The sequence below is a fragment of the Megascapheus bottae genome, chromosome 9, assembly GCF_031878675.1.
Source record: "Megascapheus bottae isolate mThoBot1 chromosome 9, mThoBot2.hap1, whole genome shotgun sequence".
Lineage (NCBI taxonomy): Eukaryota > Metazoa > Chordata > Mammalia > Rodentia > Geomyidae > Megascapheus > Megascapheus bottae.
This window is the reverse complement of record NC_143517.1, coordinates 67,853,059-67,871,958: the sequence shown is the minus strand read 5'-3', so window position 1 is coordinate 67,871,958 and position 18,900 is coordinate 67,853,059. Positions and strand designations below refer to the sequence as shown.

Below are 18,900 nucleotides of genomic sequence, written 5' to 3'. Positions count from 1 at the left end.
TGGCCAGCACAGGCAGACAGAGAGTGGCTTGTGTTTCCAGGGCTGGGTGGATGAGAAGCAGGAAGTGACCGCTGCGTCTACCTCTTGAGGATTCTCCCATGTTCCCTCTGGGTGGCCAAGTGCAGGCCTTAGACGCTTGCTATTGTGCTAACCCTAGCTCTGGTGTCCTCTGTGGAGTTCATGACACTGGGGCCCACAGCCCAGGCATTGTCCCGTCGGTGCCTGCTTACCCCCCAAGGTCCAGACTCTGTTTCTCTGTGAGGAATGAGCAAGGAGGCGGTGTGGACTGAGCAGCCAGGGTCTTGCACTAGCCTACAGAATACCTACTTTCTCCTCAGCGGCTGCCTGCAGCAGGGAGGGGCCCTGCGGATACAGGCGCGCTGGGAGGTCTCAGCATGGCACAGGGTCCAGCGTGGGTCAGGAGGGGGCACTGAGCTCTGGTTGATAGGGTACAGCTGGCCCTTGGTATCCATGGATCCAGCTAATTTATTTTTTTCAGGCCCTGGGGCTTGAACTCAGGGCCTACGCATTGTCCTGGAGGGCATATTATCATTATTGTTATGATTATTAATGCAAGGCTAGCACTCTATCACTCGATCCATAGTGGCACTTCTGGATTTTGGGTGGTTCACTGGAGATAAGAATCTCATGAACTTTCCTGCCCAGGCTGGTTTTGAACTAGGATCCTCAGATCTCAGCTGCCTCAGTAGCCAGGATTATAGATGTGAGGCACTGGCACCTGGCAAACCCAGCGAGCCTTGAACCAAAAACACCAGGGGTAGGGGTGTCTTTACTGACCATGCGCAGATTCTTTCCTTGTCACTGTTTCCCAGAAGGCACAGTGGTAATACAGTTTTCACCACCTCTGCACTCCATCAGGAATTCTAAGTCACCGGGTAGAAGGCACAGGGTCATGTGGAAGGGAGTCCAACCTCCCAGAGCTGGATGTGGACCCCTGGACAAGTACACAAGCCCTTCTCCAAGCTCCAGTACAATGCTGGCCCTGCCCTGCCCCCAGCACCGGAGGAGAGAGCAGGGGGTTGGCACAGGCCTCTGGCTCTTCAAGGGTCTTGGAGTCTTAAGGGTCCTTCTTGGCCCTGGGTTTGAGCTCTCTGGGCTGGCCATCCAGACAGCTGTTCCAAGCAGCAGGCCTCCTCTATTCCTGCTTCTTTCCCTTGTCTGCCGGTACCTTCCAGAGGCCCAGCCCTTCTCCAGCAGGCACTCTTCAGAGTGGAGGCGAATGCTGGGCTAGAGAGGCCACATTTTCACTATGGCCTAGCCCAGAGAGTTGGGCTGTAACTGGCACACAGCCGCTTGTACCCGAGTAAGATCCAGGAACCTTATTAGCTTAATGAGAGGAGACCACAGCCAGGCTGCTACCGTCAGCGCCACCCTGGTGGCCTCGGCCTTGGGAGACTGTCTTCTCCTCAGGGAGCCCAAGAAGCTTCACACAGAAATGGCCTTTGAGATTGATTGGGTTTAGCATTTCCTAATTCCAAGTTGCAGAGGAATAAACAAAACCACCCTCTCAGGTCCCCAAGATTGTGAACCCTTATCACACCCAGGGAATCCAGCTGCCAGTGTGGGGGGCTTTGGCCCCATCAAGGCCCGGTGTGCCCTCTGTCATGTTGGTGCATCCCTTACTTGCAAGATTAGGCTCCTGTTCCCAAAGATGGCCGCTAGGGCCGGGACCATGGCCTGGCGGTAGAGCACTTGCCTCGCAGGCACCAAGACCTGGGTTCCATTCCTCGGTACTACATACACAGAAGAAAAGCTGGCTCAAGTGGCAGAGCTCTAGCCTTGAGTAAAAGTGTTGAAGGACAGTGCCCAGGCCCTGAGTGTGAGCCCCAGGACGGACAGAAACAAGGCGGGCGCTGGCACCTTCTCCAGGAATCGGCCCTGGTCACTGGGAGAGTCACTGTCGCCAGACTGTGGTTGTTTCTGTTAAGAGTCCTAGCACGTGCCACGAGCATGTGCCACGTCGTCCTTCCCTACCCCTTCCCCTAGTACACATTGGCACCCCCAGCCTGGGGCTGCCAGGGTCACTTCCTCTGGAAGGGCAACCAGGCCAGCTCTCCGTCCCCTCCCATGGCCTCCTCCTCACCTGTGTTCCTCTTTTCCTCTCACACAGAGCCCCACGGCTGGCTGGCGACATGAGCACAGGAAGGAGGACGGGGGAGAAGCAGGAGGGACATATGAAGATGAAGCCACTCCAGGCGCAATGGCAGGCAGTGCGGGACCCTCCGCCATCCCCTGGCAGCAGTATCATCTATCCTGAGGCTGCTGCTTGGGGCCCACTGGTAGGAGATGCCAGCTCTGGGGCTCCTTCCTGTCCCTCTGGAGCTGTGCCCAGGACCCATGAGCCGCCTGCCAGTGCCATTCTTGACAGCCTTGATTGGCTAAACCGACCAGCCTAGCCCAGGAAGGGCTCCCAGGCCTGGGCTGAGGGCCGAGGCCCCTGGGAAGGTCTGACCCCTGCTCCCAGCCAAGCCTCAGCAGTGCTCTCTGGTCCTGAGGGGACTGTCTAGGACACACACATCCTTGTGTCTGGGAAACGCCAGGCTTTCCCAGTGGGCACGGGCCACCAGTGACACAGGCTCCTTGCTCGAGGCAGGTGCTCAGAACCAGGCCCCCTTGGCCCTGGGCTGGAGCTCCTGACGCCGTGGGCCCCGCCTTGACATTTTGGCTATACAATATTTCCCAAACCGTAATGGCTCTAGAAGAATCTAGGAAGCAAAGTGATGCGCTTGCTGATGACACTTCCAGCAAAGCCTCCTCCTGCTCTGGCACTTGATGGGACCTCAGTCTCCAGACTCCCGGCCTTGGTGACAGGAGCTGAGAAAGTCACCCAGTCCTTCCCAGACCCAATCCTTTCTCCCCCTCCCCTGCCCCCCCACATCCAGCTTTGCCTCCCACCCTCTACTCCACCTAAGAGCAGGGACACCCCGAGACCCAGCACACCTGAAAGGTAGCAGGGGAGAGGGCCTCGGGCCCTAGTCTCCAGGAGTGCTCTGGGGAAGCTCCGTGTGGGACCCTCTGGGCACAGGCAGGGCAGGGTGCTGGAGACAGAGGACTTCCTAGGATGGGAGCTTCTAGACCAAGGCTAGGCCTGTGTGAAGGTCTGGGGTGGAGGGGGTGGCCCCCTCTGGAGGCTGGCAAAGCTGAAGCCCACCTAGAAGGGAGGGGAGAAAAGGGAAGGGAGGGGTGTGGCAATGGAAGAAGGCTAGAAGAGACCAGAGCACAGGATAGATACCAGAAACTATGGTATCTGCTTCCCCGCCCCCACTTCAGCCTCGGAGACCACGGCAAGACCTCAAGGCCAGTGCCCAGGAGAGGGCATTGCCCCGAAAGTGCCCTGGTCATTCCCTTGTCTCCCTGCTGGTGGTAGGCCAGAAAACAGGAATTAGGCACAGCCAGGCTGCCTTGTTTTCCACTCTGCTGTGGCCCAGATTTCTGGCCTCCACAGCAGCGAAGGAGCCCTTAGGAATGCAGAGCGTGGGCCTCGAGCATCTCCAGTTCCCGGTGACTGTACATCCACAAAGGAGACAAAGGAGCTCTGGTCCAAAGCCAGGTTTCATCCCAAAGTGCCTCAGTTTCCCTATTAAAATGTGTCTGGTGGCCGGGAGTTTGGCCTAGTGGTTAAAGTGCTTGCCTAGCATGCATGAAGACCCGGGTTCGATTCCTCGGTACCACATACATAGAAAAAAAGCCGGAAGTGGTGCTGAGGCTCAAGTGGTAGAGCTCTAGCCTTGAGAAAGTCCAAGGACAGTGCTCAGGCCCTGGGCTCAAGCCCAGGACTGGCAAAAAAAAAATAAAAAAATTAAAAAATAAAATGTGTCTGGTGCCTCTCTGCCTGGCTGGCATCCGAAGATGGCAGAGAGTCAGGCTGGGTACTTACTGAGCTTCCCCAGAATCCCCAGGACAGGACCGCCTGCCATCTCCCCAGCTCAGCCGGGCCTCTAGTTACCTGCTGCAGTGGGGAGTCCATTGGCTCAGGACCACGGAGGTGATGGAGGGAGCCTGGGGGCATGAGTCAGGCCAGCCCTGCCAGCCCAAGCTTCTCTTCAAGCCAAATTACCAGGTTTGGCCCTGGCCCCTCGCTGGCCTTATAAAGGAGCCCTTGAGCCGGTGGCTTCCAGTTGCTGGTGGATAGGCAAGATGAGGCCTCTCCTGGTGCTGCTGCTCCTGGCTGCCGTGTGTGCTACCCTGGGTAAGGCTGCTGGCTCTGGGCAGGGGGTGAGGGGGCCTGGGTCAGGCGGGGCATGCGCGGCCGAGGAGCGGGGTGCCGCCTGGAACGCTGGCCTGAGTGTGAGGGCAGGCATGCAGGCCACGCCGTGCCCAGCCAGGCACGAGACCCTTTCCCTTTGGGCACAGGGTCTGGCATCTTTCTGCCTCATAAGGAGGTAAAAACCCAGGCCAGAGGGGAGGCACAGAGTCCCTGGCTGCACCCTGGTACAACCCACTGACCCTTGGCTGTTGAGGACTGGAGGGGGGAGTTGGTTCTGGGACATTGGTTTAGGACGCTTGGGGCTTAAAACGAAGGCTCCAGCAAGGCAGAGCACCTGGGCTGGCCCAGCCCAGCCTGCTCGGCCCTGACCCTGGTGACCTGGTTTGGGGACAGGAATGAGGCGGGGGTGGGAGGGTGATTATCAGCTGGATAATTATCATCTCGATGGTAATTAACCCCTATCAGCTTCCCTTGGGCGTGGGGTGGGGGTGGGAAGAGGAAGAGGAAGAGGAGGCCTTGGGGAGCAGTCCAGCCGGAGGAGGGGCCACGGAGGGAGGCTGGCCACACAGATAGAGGGTCATTAGCTAAGAGCCAGAGGCTGGCCCCAAGGGACAAGGAAGAGGTCAAAGTCAGGCTGGGGTCAGCACAGGAAACTTGAAGGGAAAGGGACTGGGAAGCCCCGGGCCAGGGCACCGCTCAGGTCACCCGGCCCTGGGCTTGGGGAGAAGGGCCAGGGGGAGAAGGGTTGTAAGGATTTCGTCAAAGGCTGAGCCTGGCCAGCAGGGACACTTTTGTCCTTAGAACTCAGCTTTCCTGGGGAGCTGGCTATACAACACTCATTCTTGACTGCCGAGGAGATGTCACTGCTGGGTGCAGGGGGCCAAGGGGACCCTCACGACAGCAGTGAAACCAAAGTGTGGAGACTGCTGGGCAGGCTCCCCTCGCCCTACCAGCGCTGGCACTCATGACAGGCGGGGGACTTTCCACAGGGAGGCCTCTTCATCTCGGGATTCCGGAGCTCCAACCTAGGAGAGGGGCTCTCAGCCCACACAGGGGTCTGGTGAGGGTCTGAGGACCCAGGCTTGGGCATGGGCCCAGCAGCCTGGCATTGCTGACTTGTGTGGAGCTGCACCTCCACCGCCCAGGGAGGAGCTCCAGCCTTCCCGTCAGAAGGGGGCAGAGCACACACACTTGAGGGGCTTTCCCAGCTCTCTGTGGGTGGGGGGGCTGGACCAGGGCTCAGGCAGACAGGGCAGCCCCCAGTGTGGCCTGGGCCCCGCGCCCTGGTCAGGCATGCTAGCTGGCGCTGGCTTCCCAGAGGCTGTCCTAGGTCTGGAATCTCTGGCAGCCCTCCGTCCACCGAGGCAGGAGAGGAGAGGAGCCATGTGCCTTATACACAAGTCTTCATCTCCTGAGGACGCCCCAGCATCTTAACTCCCACCTCAAGTGGGAGGGCTCTGGCCCAGACCCAGAGGGGACAAGGCTGGTGAGAAGTAGAACCCATACCACCTCAAAGGCAATGCTTGCAGTCGGCATCTGCTTCCCCATCCCTCTACCCCCCAACCACACACCCCTCCTTTCATCCAGTCACCCAGACCTCACCCACCCATGCTCCCACTCACCCACCGCGGACCCACCCACCTGTTCACCCATCCATCCACTCACCATGAATCCACCCACCCACTCACAATCTAGCCTTCCCTGGCTTTGCTGATGGGGCTTTGGCATGTTCTTTTTGTCCCTAGTCTCCTCTCGGGAGGCAGCTGAAAGCAAGAAGGCAGATGGGCGCATGAATTCATAGGTGTTAGAAAAGCTGTGAGGAACAGGGCCGTGGGCCCAGCCTGGGGCCACCTACCTACACGTCACTCCATCCCTGCCTCCTGCCGGAGCCCAACTTGAAGAGCCCGGGGGCAGGGGTCCAGGGAGAGCGGCAGAACCACCATGTCGAAGTCCCTAGCTGCTCAGGGTGACAGGGATACTCCTGGAGTAGAGAGGGTGACACTGAGCAGGTCACTCGGTGGGCAGCCAGGCCCTTGGCCCCAGCCCTAGCCCGGACTGATGGCCTGTACTTCCCCCCAGCCCGGGCCCTGCACTGCCACGTGTGCTGCGGGCACGAGAACTGCGAGTCTCTAGTGGAGTGTGCCCTGACGGACAAGTTCTGTGTGATCACTCGGGCCAGTGAGTACTCGGGCCTCTGCCCCGTCCTGCCCTGCCAGCACCCAGCACCGCTCTCCCACCCTGCCTCCTGCCCCTGCTCACTCTCCACGCCCAGTCAGGAGCCCTCAGTGCCTCTACCCCACCCCAGCCCACCCCAGATCCCAGGGACACCACTGCCCTCTGGTTCACAGACTGGTGGAGCTGATGTACGAGCCTGGCTCCTTGATGCTCTCCAGCCTCCTGTCTCCAGTCAGCTAGTCTTGACCTCTGCCCGAGTGCCCTCTCCCTGAGCCTAGACCTTTGCCCTCCCCAGTCCTAGCAGACCGAGCTCCCGAGAAGGCTCCCTGGCCACGCCCTCCTGGCTGAGCCCCCCCCCACCACCTCTCCTGCGGGGCGGCAGGCGGGAGGACCGGCGGGCCATCCCCCGGGCCTGCGCCTGCGTTTCTTACTAACCCCCCCGTGGCAATTCAGCCGCCTAACTTAGACTTAAGCCACCTCTGTTTTCCAGAAAGGGGGTACTCCTCTGGAACCCCCCAAACACACAAGGCCCAGATGGTGGCCAGACCTGGAGTCCCACCCAGAAGGAGGGAAAAGCAGGCCTCCCTCCCTAACCCCAGGAGCCTACCCTCCCACACTGGGCTCACCCAGATGCCGGGGGTCCGAGGCCCAGAAGCTGCTCCTAGCCAGGTCTGTGGGCAAGGGCAGGGCCACCGGCCCACCCAGCCAGGGAGCAGGGAGAAAGGCACAGCATCTGCACTTCTAGCTGCCTCCATCCTTGCTCCAGACACCCGTTCATGAACCCACTCACCCACTGATCCTTCCACCCACCCACCAGCCACAGCCAAGCCAGGCCCAACCCACACTCTTCTTTCCAGTGGCCCCCCTTGCTGGCCAAACCACGGGACAGTGCCAGGTGCCCTGAGGGCCCATGGTGCCAGCCCTGGGTGAGGGCATCTCCCAAGCTCCCCAGGGCTTCTGTCCCATCCTTGCTCTCTTCCCGTTTTCCCCTTGCTGAACATGCTTCTGTCTGCCTGTCCATCCATCTCCCTGAGTTCCCCTGCTGGATGCTTCCCTCCTCCAGTGGTCCTCAGAGGTCACAGCTGAGCCTGACTGGATGCCAGTGGGGGTGACAGGGCCAGGGGGAGGGCAGATGGGTGACAAGGATGCCCTCTCCGGAGCTGCACAGGGCTGGATGAGGGCCTCTGTGAGAGTCCTGGGGGTGGACAGAGGCCATCTGTCCCTGCCTCTTGCCCGTAAGGTGGCCTTCGCAGGTCTAGGCTCCCCACTTTCCTGCCTTCTGAGGCAGGGAAGGAAATGGGGGCACAAGGATGTCGGTGCTCTGCCATTGGCTCCTTCAGTTCTGGGCTCTGCCCTGGGCAGGAGCCTCTTTGATCTGGCCGGGTGCAGCCCTCTCCCCTGGGCCTTCGCAAGATGGGGGAAGGACCGTTTCGATTTGGTACTCAGTTCTGCCTTGACAACATTGCAGTTCTGACGAATGCATGCCACTGTCCTCGGGCACCGGCACTCTTAGCCCCATAGGTAGGCCAAGGTGCCACAAGAGGCACCTAGCTAGGGTCAGGGTCCTGGTTGCCTGAACACGAGGCAGGCAGCTCCTGGGCCTCAGCCCCAGCACCGATTCCTCTCATCTCAACAGCCCTGCCAACCCCTCCAACCCCTTCCCCACCGTACAGGCTGAGCCAGTCTCCCACACAGAGGCCCCCCCCCCCTGCCCAGGCCCTGGCAAGTCCTGCCTGTCTCCCTCACCAGAAGGCTGAGTGCAGGCTGTGCTGTCCTCCTCAGACTCCCCCATCCAGGAAGTGTAGGCCAGGCCCCACCCTCTGCTCCCAGAAGCCTAGAGAAGAGCTGAGGAGGGAGGGAAGGGTCCCCCCAGACCTTCTAGACAGGAAAAGGAGAAGGGAGCGAGACCCCTTCCCATGAGCACAGGAGGGACCACCATGCCACTCCCAGACTCCTGATGCCATAAGGGAGCTGGTGGGAGGGGAGGCAATGCTCTCTGGAGCCTCCTGCCCTTGCAGGCACTGAGGTCCCAGGACACACCCCCAAAAGTTGTAGGCTGTGCCAGCAGTCGGAAGACCTCCCCCAGGGCACCTCACGATGCCAGACCCTTTTCCTGTCTCCACAGCCAACTCTGGTGGCATCCTGGTCATGAAGGCCTGCTCCCCCAACTGCCCCAACAGCACGGTGTCCTCCGATGGCCGCACCCTCTCCGTCTCCTGCTGCCAGGGCAGTCAGTGTAACCGAAATGCAGCCTCCAGCCTGACGGGCAGCCTCGGGGCCCTGTGGGCCAGCGCCTCTGCCAGCCTGCTGTGGGCACTGCTGCGGGCTGCCTGGTGAGGGTCTGGCCAGGCATGGCTGGCCCTGCTGACAAGGGTCTGTCTGCAGCCTGAGCACCACTCCACACCCAGTCCCCAGTGCCACACTCACTTCCCTGCTTCTTCAGGGGCACACCCAGTCCCCCACCCCCAAACCCTCTACAGAGACACGAGGGACCCCACACAGCTCATAAGCTGCTCCCCCAGGGTGGCTCCGCCCCAGGACAGCTCCTTCCCCATCCCCCAGGGCAGCTTCTTCCTGCCTGAGAGAACCACCAGCAGGGGTGTGGCGAGATCCTTACTTCCACTGGGGCTCATGTCCATCAGGGGGAGAAGAAAGAGAGCCTGGTCCACCTGCAGCACTACAGGGGGTGGAGCCCAGGGATTTGGGGCTTGGGTCCTGTCGTCCAGCCTTGCCTGGCAGGACCTGTGCCATAGCCAGCAGGCCCCTGAGAGCACGGAGGGCAGAGGGCATTACTGTAAGGCTTGCGCCATCTGCACTTTCCAGCCACCTCTGTTCTTGCTCCAGCCGCCATTCATGAGCCTACTCACCCACTAATCCTCCAGACCACCCATCACCACCCACCCACCGGGTCCCTCCTGGAGATCGCTGGCTCCGGCCGGCCCAGGTCTGCCCACCAGCATGGCTGGCCTAGAGATCCCTGCCAGCGATGGGCTAAGGAAATGCAGGCCTTCAAGCAGGCCCCGGCTGCCCACCACGAGAGGGTGACGCAGAACGGCCCGGCTAGGAACTGGGGCCCCACTCGTGGCTCCGGGGAGCTGTCCTACCTCCCTGCAGCACCTTTCCCAGCCCTGCCCAGCTGTTCTGGAAGAATAATAAAGCTGAAAAATGCTCCGCCCATTCTGTACAATCTGTTCTAGCCCTCGGTCAAGCTTGCTTTCAGAGGTGGGCAGGGCCTCCAGCCTGAGTGGTTGAGGTGTGGGATGGGTGTGTCAGGTGTGGGATGGGTGTGTCAGGTGTGGGGTGGGTGTGTCAGGTGTGGAGTGGGTGTCTCAGGTGTGGGGTAGGTGTCTCAGGTGTGGGATGGTGTCTCAGGTGTGGGATGGGTGTCTCAGGTGTGGGATGGGTGTCTCAGGTGTGGGATGGGTATGTCAGGTGTGGGATGGGTGTCTCAGGTGTGGGATGGGTATGTCAGGTGTGGGATGGGTGTCTCAGGTGTGGGATGGGTGTCTCAGGTGTGGGATGGGTGTCTCAGGTGTGGGATGGGTGTCTCAGGTGTGGGATGGGTATGTCAGGTGTGGGATGGGTGTCTCAGGTGTGGGATGGGTGTCTCAGGTGTGGGATGGGTGTCTCAGGTGTGGGATGGGTGTCTCAGGTGTGGGGTGGGTGTCTCAGGTGTGGGATGGGTATGTCAGGTGTGGGATGGGTGTCTCAGGTGTGGGATGGGTATCTCAGGTGTGGGATGGGTGTCTCAGGTGTGGGATGGGTATGTCAGGTGTGGGATGGGTGTCTCAGGTGTGGGATGGGTGTCTCAGGTGTGGGATGGGTGTCTCAGGTGTGGGATGGGTGTCTCAGGTGTGGGGTGGGTGTCTCAGGTGTGGGGATGGCTGCTCAGGTGTGGGGATGGGTGGCTCAGGCATGGGGGTATCTGGGCTCAGAGGTGGGGTGATGTACTTGTCTTGTGCCTGAGCTTGCTGTGTCTGTGCTGAGTCCCCTTGGCATGTTGACCCTAAGGTGGGGGCGTCCTTATGTCCATTCCAGAGAACGCTTGCACTTTGCTATCCCCCTTGTGCAGTGCTCCCAGACCCATGGCCCACAGCCCTGGTCAGACACTTGACCCTTTGCCTCTCTGGACAGGCACCAGGACTGAGGCTGCCCACATCCCCAGTGACTCAGCTTGGGGGCCAGGCCAGAGTCCCCCAACTCTGGAGAGCTCTACTCTCCGACCTCTGCCCAGGATTCTCGAATTGGCAGGCCTGAGGCCCTTCCTCAGGAGACCATCAGGTCATGGGTTTTCCTGCCAGGCCCCTGCGTTCTCCCTGCCCTGTGCATTCTCCTAGTCTGTCCCAAATCCTTCTCTTCTGCCCTTTGGGAGCTCAGAATCGTTTCCCTGCCCCTGCCTCCTTATCCCTCACCTCTCTGCCCACAGCCTGGGTGTTTGCCTCCACGGTGGGGAGGTGGGATCAGGAGCACAGCCCCTCCCACGCCCTTCCCTCCGCCTCTGCAGGTGATGACCTGCTAGCCTCAAAACCTGAGGGCCCCCATCACCCCAGCTGCCTCCTCACTTGCCCCCGGAGGCAGGCCTCCACCAGAGCCCTCCACCCTACACATCCCAGCACACACCCAGATCCCCGCTCATACCCAGGCTTACAAAGTCACTGTCCTCCAGTGCCCAGACTCCAGTCACCTTCCTTGCATGGTCCAGAGGGCCTTGTCCTGCCTGAAGCTCTGAGTGCGGTCCGCTGGGAGGGCTCCGGCCCACTCCACCTGAGCTGTAGAGGGCCAGAGAAGAACCTGCAGCAGCCTCGCTGAGTGCTGAGCACGTGCAGACAGCCCCAGGAAGCACTGGGCTGGAGGCACTGCCCCAGAGGTCACCACTGCCGGGGTCCTGCAAGGGATGGGGAGGTGAGGGGCATGGTGGGGTCATATTTAGTAAGCCTGATCCGAGGGGCCAGCTCCCCCTACTGCAGGGCCCCTGATCCGAGGGGCCAGCTCCCCCTACTGCAGGGCCCCTGATCCGAGGGGCCAGCTCCCCCTACTGCAGGGCCCCTGATCCGAGGGGCCAGCTCCCCCTACTGCAGGCCCCCTGATCCGAGGGGCCAGCTCCCCCTACTGCAGGCCCCCTGATCCGAGGGGCCAGCTCCCGTCCTGCAGGCCCCCTGATCCGAGGGGCCAGCTCCCCCTACTGCAGGCCCCCTGATCCGAGGGGCCAGCTCCCGTCCTGCAGGGCCCCTGATCCGAGGGGCCAGCTCCCGTCCTGCAGGGCCCCTGATCCGAGGGGCCAGCTCCCGTCCTGCAGGGCCCCTGATCCGAGGAGCCCACATTAGAGACACAGAGTTTCCTTCTTCAGAAGCCAGGCCGATTGGGGAGCTCTGCACTCTCACCTCTGAGGAGGAAGCAGGCACAGGCATTTTCCAGACCCCCACCAGCTCTGGCCTCTGAGGAAGCAGATAGTAAAGGGCTTGGGGGGCTCTCTGCACCAGGGCTGCCTGTAGCCTGCGGTCAGGGCGCAGAGAAGGTCCCTGTGCAAGGCTTCCTGCAGTGTGTGGTTGGTTAGCGCCAACCACACATTTGGTTCCTGAGCAGAAGATAGGCGACTGACTGCCAGCAGAACAGCACACCCGTGTGGCCGCAGGCGGGAACAGGACACAAGGCGGGGTGTGGCTGAGTCCCCACTCCTGGGAAGGCACCAAGATGTCTACTCAGTGTGGGCAGAGCACAGGCAAGGACTCCAGGCCACGGGAGGCCCACGCGGTGGCACAGAGTGGGCGTGGACACTGAACAGTGGGAGGTGGATAGTGGTAGGAGGCATTGCCAGCTCAAGCAGCGCTTCCAGGAAGGACAAGGAGACTGGATTAGACCCTGAGACTCTGGGTCAGAAGGGAGGCCATCCATCTAGAGCTGTGTGACCAGCCAGGGGACACAGCTCCTCTGTCTGGGCACCCTGCGGAAGGCAGATGCCTACAGACACCTCCCCCCTTCCAGAAGACCTTGGGAAGGTGGTGTACTGGCCTGCTGAGCCAGTGCTCCCTCCTCTGGGAGGCCCAGATCATCAAAGGGGAAAGTAAAGACCTGGAGCCCCTGGAGCCAACTCATGCCCGGGACAGGTGCCCCTTCCCTGGGGTTGTGGGGGGAGGAACTCAACCATATGCCAGAGTAGCCAAGACTCGCCCAAAGGACTATAAACAAGGGACCCTCGCCAGGTGCTGGTAATGCTAGCTACTCAGGAGGCTGAGCTCTGAGGATCATGGTTCAAAGCCAGCCCAGGCATGGAAGTCTTATCTCTAATAAACTATTCAGAAAAGGCTAGAAGTGTGGCTCACGTGGTAGAGCACTAACCTTGAGCAAAGGAAGCTCAGGGACAGTGCCCAGTTCAAGCCCTAAGACCAATACAGAGAAGGGGGATCCTGTGGGGCTACAATGGGGCTACTGCTTTGGGGGCATTCTTCAGCTGTGGGACGCAGGAGGGTCAGAGCTCAGATGAATGGCAGCCCTCCTAGGCTGGGGGTTCAGCGCCAGGATTTATACCAACCTTCCAATAGCTAAGAGGCTTTCCTTAGTTTCCCCCGGTGTCTTACTATTTCTTCCAAAGAAGCATTGCCTCTTCTCCCACTTTCCTTGCCCTGTAATTCTCTATCTGGTGGCACTCTGGTCCTTTGCTTATGCATTCCACTAGGTTAGCTCCTGTGATAAAGCTCTCAACTTTGGGCCCCATCTTCTTGTATCTTGCCCTTCAATTCCTTGTTGGATTGTGACAACAAACACAAACCCAGATGGTAACACATCCATCTGGGTCCAGAAGAGGAGCTGAGATGGGGAGAGGTCAGTGAGCTGCCATGGGCAGCCACGGCACCCCCTCCCCAGCCTGCTGGAGCTGGGTGAGCAGTGGGGGCATGGGGAGGGGACCCCAGGCTCAGGAAGGGTGGGGTCAGGGCCTCACTGGGGCCTGGGCCGCCCGCTGCTGAGAAGATTAGGAGGAGGGCTTGGCACTCATAGGGTGGGGCTGGGAACAGGTTGAGGCACCAACTCCGGAAGTGCCTGAGGGAGGCCTGGCGCTGAGGGAGGCCAAGCAGAGCTCACAGAAACAGAACGGGGAGGGGGGGGGCTCTCTGTGTAAACCCGCCGTGGCATCCGGCAGAAGTTCTGGGACAAAAGTGGCCCTCTCCCATGCCCCGTGTGCCAGTGTGGCCACCTGCCTGGGTTCCTGAGCAGGGTGCGCCTCTCCTCTGGACACCAGTGTCCCTGCCCCCAGGGACCCTGCCATCCCGTCCTCTGCATAACTGAATATAGGTGACACACCAGTTAATCTCTTAAAGCCTTAGGACTGTGGGAGAGTGCTCAGTGGCAGGCCCCAGCTCCCTCCCTCCCTCCCTTCCTCCCTCCCTCCCTGCCTCCCTTCCTCCCTCCCTCCCCTGACCTTGTGGACACACCCAGAGAGAATGCTACCTGCTAATTCTTGGATGAACACACCATCTCTACCTCAGCACCAAAGTGGAGTCCTTGAGGGTACCAGGCCCCTAGCCTGCTTCCACCTCAAAACTCCCAGCTGCCTGAGGCTGGAGGAACGGAGCGGGGCTCAGCCCGGCTCTGCTGGGCTGCGGGCAGAGGCACGGCAGCCTTGGCAGTGAGCCCCCCCCAGCCCCCATGCTGTACCTTCTGGAAGGAACAAGCCCGTCTGAAGCCTGTGTGTTGCAGTCTCAGGACTGCTGGCCGCAGCCTGTGGTCCAGAAGGTCTCGGACTGCAGCTGGACCAGCTGGCCTCCGAGAATGACTGCTCTCCCCTGCTGAAGACAGGGGAGACAGGGTTGCCATGACTACTGTGCCTCAGGAGAGGAGCCCCTGATTTGTGGCAGACTCCAGGGTCCTTCTGAGATTCCACCTGCACTGACTCATGGGGTGGGAGTCTCCCAAGGGTGCAGAGAGAGCCCCAGGGAAAGGCCCTGCTCTTCTGTCATCAGGGCCCTCCCTGTGTGTGTGCAGGTGTGCATTGCGAAGGACAGCTGGGCCCCAGCGAAACACTACTCGACTTCATTGCCTGACTCAGAGCATTCCCACGGCCTTCCTGGGGAGGAAGCTGGGAAGGGTGTGACCTGGGACCTGACGCCCCATCAGAGCCCCTTCCCTCCTCCAAAAGCCCAGGGCCACTTACTGCCACCTGTTAGCTTAGATGGCTCCACTACCCTGTAGAAAATGATGCAGAACGAATGAAGTGTTTTGAGGTTTGAGGATACGTTGGGGACCCTGAGGTGTCACCTCCTCTCTGTGTCTGGGGGCTTTCAGAGGTATGACCTTTGTAACTCGGGCCAGGGGAGGGCCCAGGGCTGTGCTCTGAGAAGGTCTGAGCCGAGTGCCGCCCTCTCTGGGCCTTGTGAGCTCAGCGGTGGTGAGGCCTGCGCCCTGGCAGAGGAGGGGAACCTGCTTTAGAAAGAGGTTCAGGGTTGTCTCTTCCACTTCCTGCCTATCGCCACGTCATTCTCCATCACACCCCCCTGGGCACCAATCCTGGCCCCAGCATCTTGGTGTAGGTCAGGGGCAGAGACTGGGAGGCAGAGACTCCCAAGCTCTGAAAGAGGCTGTCCCTTCCATGGGACAGATGTGAGGGCGAGTCAGAAAGAGGACGAATCTGAAAGAGGCTGTCCCCTCCATGGGACAGATGTGAGGACCAGCCAGCCACCACCCAGGGCACTACCCCAGGAGTCCCTGGTTTCTAACACCAAAATCACACGATTCCACTGGAACTTTCATGCTACTCCAGAAAAGTACCCAGGATGGCAAAGGCCTTCCTCCCACAGGTCTGCAGCCTGAGGGCCCAGGGGGTGGGCCTCCTGTCCACTGCCTGTGGCCTCTGGCCCAGGCAGCCACTGTGTCTGCCTGTGGTCTGTGGCTCCTCCTCAGGGGACTTGTGTCCTCACCCCAGTCACCACCTGTGACCGGCCCTGGAGTCTGTTGTCTCCACCCCAAGTGAGTCTGGTAGGTGCAGGCAGGAAGTCCTGGAGCTGGCAGGGGGGTCTGGGAAATGCATGAGACCTGGTTTACCAGCAAGGTCAGCCTGATGGGGGGGGGCACCTAGTCCCTCCTGGATCCCTCCTGGGTCCCTGAAGGCACCAACTACCACACACTCCAAGGCCGTAGGACCCAGGAGAGTCACTTGACTGTTCTCAGTCAATGTCTCCACTGAACGCCCAGCAACAGACCATAGCCTTTACCTCACCCAGAACAGGAGCTGGCAGATCCAGGGCAGGTGGCCGGGACAGGCCCAGGCCACTGGGGCACAGGTCTGCCGAGGCCCCAGAGCCCACGGGGCTCCTAGGAACTGAGTCCTGAGCCTGGCTCAGTTCCACCGTTCTTGTTGGTACATGTTCCTCTGCTACGCGGTGTGCGGGGACAGGCCCAGGGCTGATCTGCATCCGTGCCAAGCGGCTCTGTGTCGGCTTGAGCCTCCCATGCCAGAGCAAGACAAGAACTCTGCGTCCCTGCGGGGATCCGTGAGGGAGGGGCAGCCCTGCTCCTGTGGACACCGAGTGAGGAGGAGAGGCTCTGTCTGATCCCAGTGGGGCCGGGTCCAGAACCACCAAGGCCCTGGGTGCTGGGCTCTCAGTTCTCTAGTGCTGGAGCAGAGAGAGTGATCCTTATAAAGCAGGATGAGAGTGGAGAGGCTGCTTGTCCAGAAGGGCGTGGCCCAGGTGTGGGGCAGGTGGGAGTGGGCCTGGGGCCTGAGGAGGCCAGGGTCTCAGGGAGAGAGTGGGAGAGGACTGTGTCATCCCAACACGTTGGCCTCTGTAGCTGAACCCCTCTCCATCCCAGCAGCCCAGCTCTGGCCCAGTTTCCCAGCCCCTGTGATGGCCAGGACCCCAAGGCCTGCGTTGGCCCCCAGTGTGTGCTCCTGCAGCTCCCCTCCCCTCACTGCCTCTCCCCTGCCCTTTGCTTCCCTGGGCTTCCAGGCCTGGCCGAGCACCTCCCCCCCCCACACTGCTCCCCACGGGGGGCCCCTTTGGGGCACCTGCCACAGGCTGTGCCTGGGAGGAGCTGTGCTAAGGTGGGGAGGGCAGGACAAAGACACAGGAGGGTGACAGGGGTGGGGCAGTAGACCACAGGACCCAGGGACAAACAGATGGCATGAAAACTGAAACCCAGATGTCAGAAGCAGAGTTGGCAGACAGAGGGTAAACTCTATCCAGAGCGGGCCTTGCACAGCCCCCCAGCAGAGGTCAGATCTTGCCCTGGGAGGGGGCCGGGAGTGGTGGACCCTCCTGCTGGCAAGGCGAAGCATGTGCTGGGATGGTGAATGTGGGCCAGGCAGGGCAGAGCAAGGCCCGTGGCCTGCCACCAGCTTGGTGGCCGCCCCTCCCTGCCCCTCCCATACCTTGGGTCCCAGCTATAAGGCCTGGGAGAGGAGGAGCTGTCACTGCTCCAGAACGAGACCAGGATGAAGGCTACCCTACTTCTCCTCGCCGCCCTGGCTGTGGCCTTAGGTCCAGGTGAGAGGCCAGGCTGGGCTGAGCAGGGTGGGTGACCCTGGCATAGGGGACCCTTAGGGTGAGCCAGGCTGAAGTCCAGGAGCAGAGGGTACTGGCACAGGGGCGTTGAAAATGAATGACCCTCTCTTAGCCTAACGAATGATGGGCTTGCACAAATACTTCCAATCAAAGATTGAGCTCAGCCTGTAGACCTGGAGCCCCTCAGAAAGGTGACCCTGGAGGGATTCCCTGCCCCTGGATGCCCCACCCCAAGCAGGCAGCCAGGCTGGCAGCCCAGGGCCTGGCTCAGCCTCTTGGGGCCGGTGACAGTGGTGGTGTGCTGGGAGCTGCCCTGTGCAGGGAGCAGGGCACCCTGAGGGCTGGGGAGCGGGGGCCGGGGTGCACCACTCTCCCTAGCCTCTCCCTGCATGTGGGCCAGGACCAGATGCCTTCTCCAGGGCCCAAGCGCCTGTGGGACAGGGCTCTGCAGGGATCCGGGGGCAGGTTGGAGGGAGACTGTGCCTGTGGCAGAGGTGACAGTGGACTGTCCTGGGAGAGAGGACCCAGGCCTGAGCCCACACCCCTCACCCCCAGCCCAGGCACTCCACTGTCACGTGTGCGACGGCTCAGCAAACTGCAAGAATCCCCAGTCCTGCCCGGCCAGCTCCAAATTTTGCAGAATCATGACCAGAGGTGAGTGGAGTCCAGAAGCAGCGCCAGGGGCACGGTGACGGTGACGGTGAAGTCACAATCAGATGGCTGTGCCGAGAAGTCGGGTGGGGACTGGTGTGTGAAAGCTGGGCTGGACAATGGGCAGTCCTGACCCCTCTCCACCCCCATCCCTACAGTGGAGCCTCTGTCGGGAAACCTGGTGAAGAAGGAGTGTGTGGACTGGTGCTCATTCAGCAGCACCCAGCCAGGCCAGGTCAGCAGCGGGAGCGTCACCACCCAGTGCTGCCAGCAGGACCTGTGCAACGGCGCCCCATCCACCCTCATCCTCCGCAGCCCCCTCCTGGGACCAGCACTGGGCCTGTGCCTTCTGCTCCTCATCTTGGGCCCTCACCTGTGACTCCCCCTCCAGAGTCCTTGCCCCTTCCCCTCCGGCTCCTGGGGCTCCCATGGCTTCTTCCCTGGCCATGAAGTGTGTGCCAGATGCTGAGGGTGGGGCGTGGGGGCTGCCCAGAAGGCTGGGGCTGGGTCCTGGTAGGCATGAAGGCTGGAGCAGGCGGCCCGCTGTGCAGAATCAAAGGCAGAAAGCGAACATGGCTCCCGTCCCCTCTGATTTTGTACTCTTATTTTTCTACGCAAACCTCTGCATGAAAATAAACAATTTAAAACCAGTGTGGACATGGCGTCGGCTGGGTGGGGTAGTTGTTTTTCCAAATCTCCCAGTCCTGGCACGCGAGGTGGTGGCTCATCCTGGGAAGGGCAGGCCCTTTCCCCAGTCCCACCCTGGGAGAGGCCTGCTGGCACTCTGTGGCACTCTGCAGTTCCCCCACCACCACCCCAGCAGGGGAGGGGCCTGAAGGATCAGAGTAGGCCAAGCCTGGCAGGCCCCCCACATGCTGGCTCTGGAAGAAGGGACACCAGACCTGCAGACCTGAGAGTTGGGTCCCGAGCCTTAGAGCTAGGCAAGCTCTGACCACCACAGCCACAGCCCAAGGCAAACGCAGCTCCAGAGAAGACCTTCAGCCAAAACACACCCTGTGGGAAGCCGGGAGGTCCTGACTCCACAATGCCAGGACCCAGAGATGCCAGGAGGTGGAGAGGAGGACAGGCTCCAGAGACTGGTGTACCCATCCCCTATAAGGCTGAACAAAAGAGGAAGTGCCTAGGGGGTGCCAAGCAAGCCATCTCTGTCCTGGGGTGCAGGTAACCTCTCACACCCCCAGCCATGCTCGCCAGGCCTGGGAGCTGCCATTGCGAATCCACAGGCTTTAACTTGTCACCTATTGGACCTTACACCATGTCTGGAAAACCCTGTACCCAGCAGGTAGTGGAGGACTGGCAGTGGGGAAGGATCCTGGGCCCAAGCCCTCCCCT

The 18,900-nt window shown here is 60.9% G+C and overlaps 2 protein-coding genes across 2 annotated transcripts; both read left to right on the top strand.

Annotated features, from left to right (window-relative positions):
• The first annotated feature begins 4,158 nt into the window (after window positions 1-4,158).
• LOC150059316 (ly6/PLAUR domain-containing protein 2-like) lies at window positions 4,159-8,740 on the top strand. The gene is made up of 3 exons (XM_090338747.1): window positions 4,159-4,210; window positions 6,308-6,406; window positions 8,529-8,740. The coding sequence occupies exons 1-3, from the start codon at window positions 4,159-4,161 to the stop codon at window positions 8,738-8,740; spliced, it is 363 nt and encodes a 120-aa protein (XP_090194873.1).
• Window positions 8,741-16,819: 8,079 nt separating this feature from the next.
• On the top strand, window positions 16,820-18,126 carry Ly6d (lymphocyte antigen 6 family member D). The gene is made up of 3 exons (XM_090338746.1): window positions 16,820-16,878; window positions 17,452-17,550; window positions 17,706-18,126. The coding sequence occupies exons 1-3, from the start codon at window positions 16,827-16,829 to the stop codon at window positions 17,924-17,926; spliced, it is 372 nt and encodes a 123-aa protein (XP_090194872.1). The 5' UTR covers window positions 16,820-16,826; the 3' UTR covers window positions 17,927-18,126.
• Window positions 18,127-18,900: the final 774 nt, after the last annotated feature.

Bases quoted from the DNA above. Each gene is read 5' to 3' on its own strand.
- LOC150059316 (XM_090338747.1), top strand. From the start codon at position 4,159: ATGAGGCCTCTCCTGGTGCTGCTGCTCCTGGCTGCCGTGTGTGCTACC. The intron at 4,211-6,307 runs GTAAGGCTGCTG...ACTTCCCCCCAG, and splicing joins TGCCGTGTGTGCTACCCTGG to CCCGGGCCCTGCACTGCCAC. The intron at 6,407-8,528 runs GTGAGTACTCGG...CTGTCTCCACAG, and splicing joins CTGTGTGATCACTCGGGCCA to CCAACTCTGGTGGCATCCTG.
- Ly6d (XM_090338746.1), top strand. From the start codon at position 16,827: ATGAAGGCTACCCTACTTCTCCTCGCCGCCCTGGCTGTGGCCTTAGGT. The intron at 16,879-17,451 runs GTGAGAGGCCAG...CCTCACCCCCAG, and splicing joins GGCTGTGGCCTTAGGTCCAG to CCCAGGCACTCCACTGTCAC. The intron at 17,551-17,705 runs GTGAGTGGAGTC...CCATCCCTACAG, and splicing joins TTGCAGAATCATGACCAGAG to TGGAGCCTCTGTCGGGAAAC.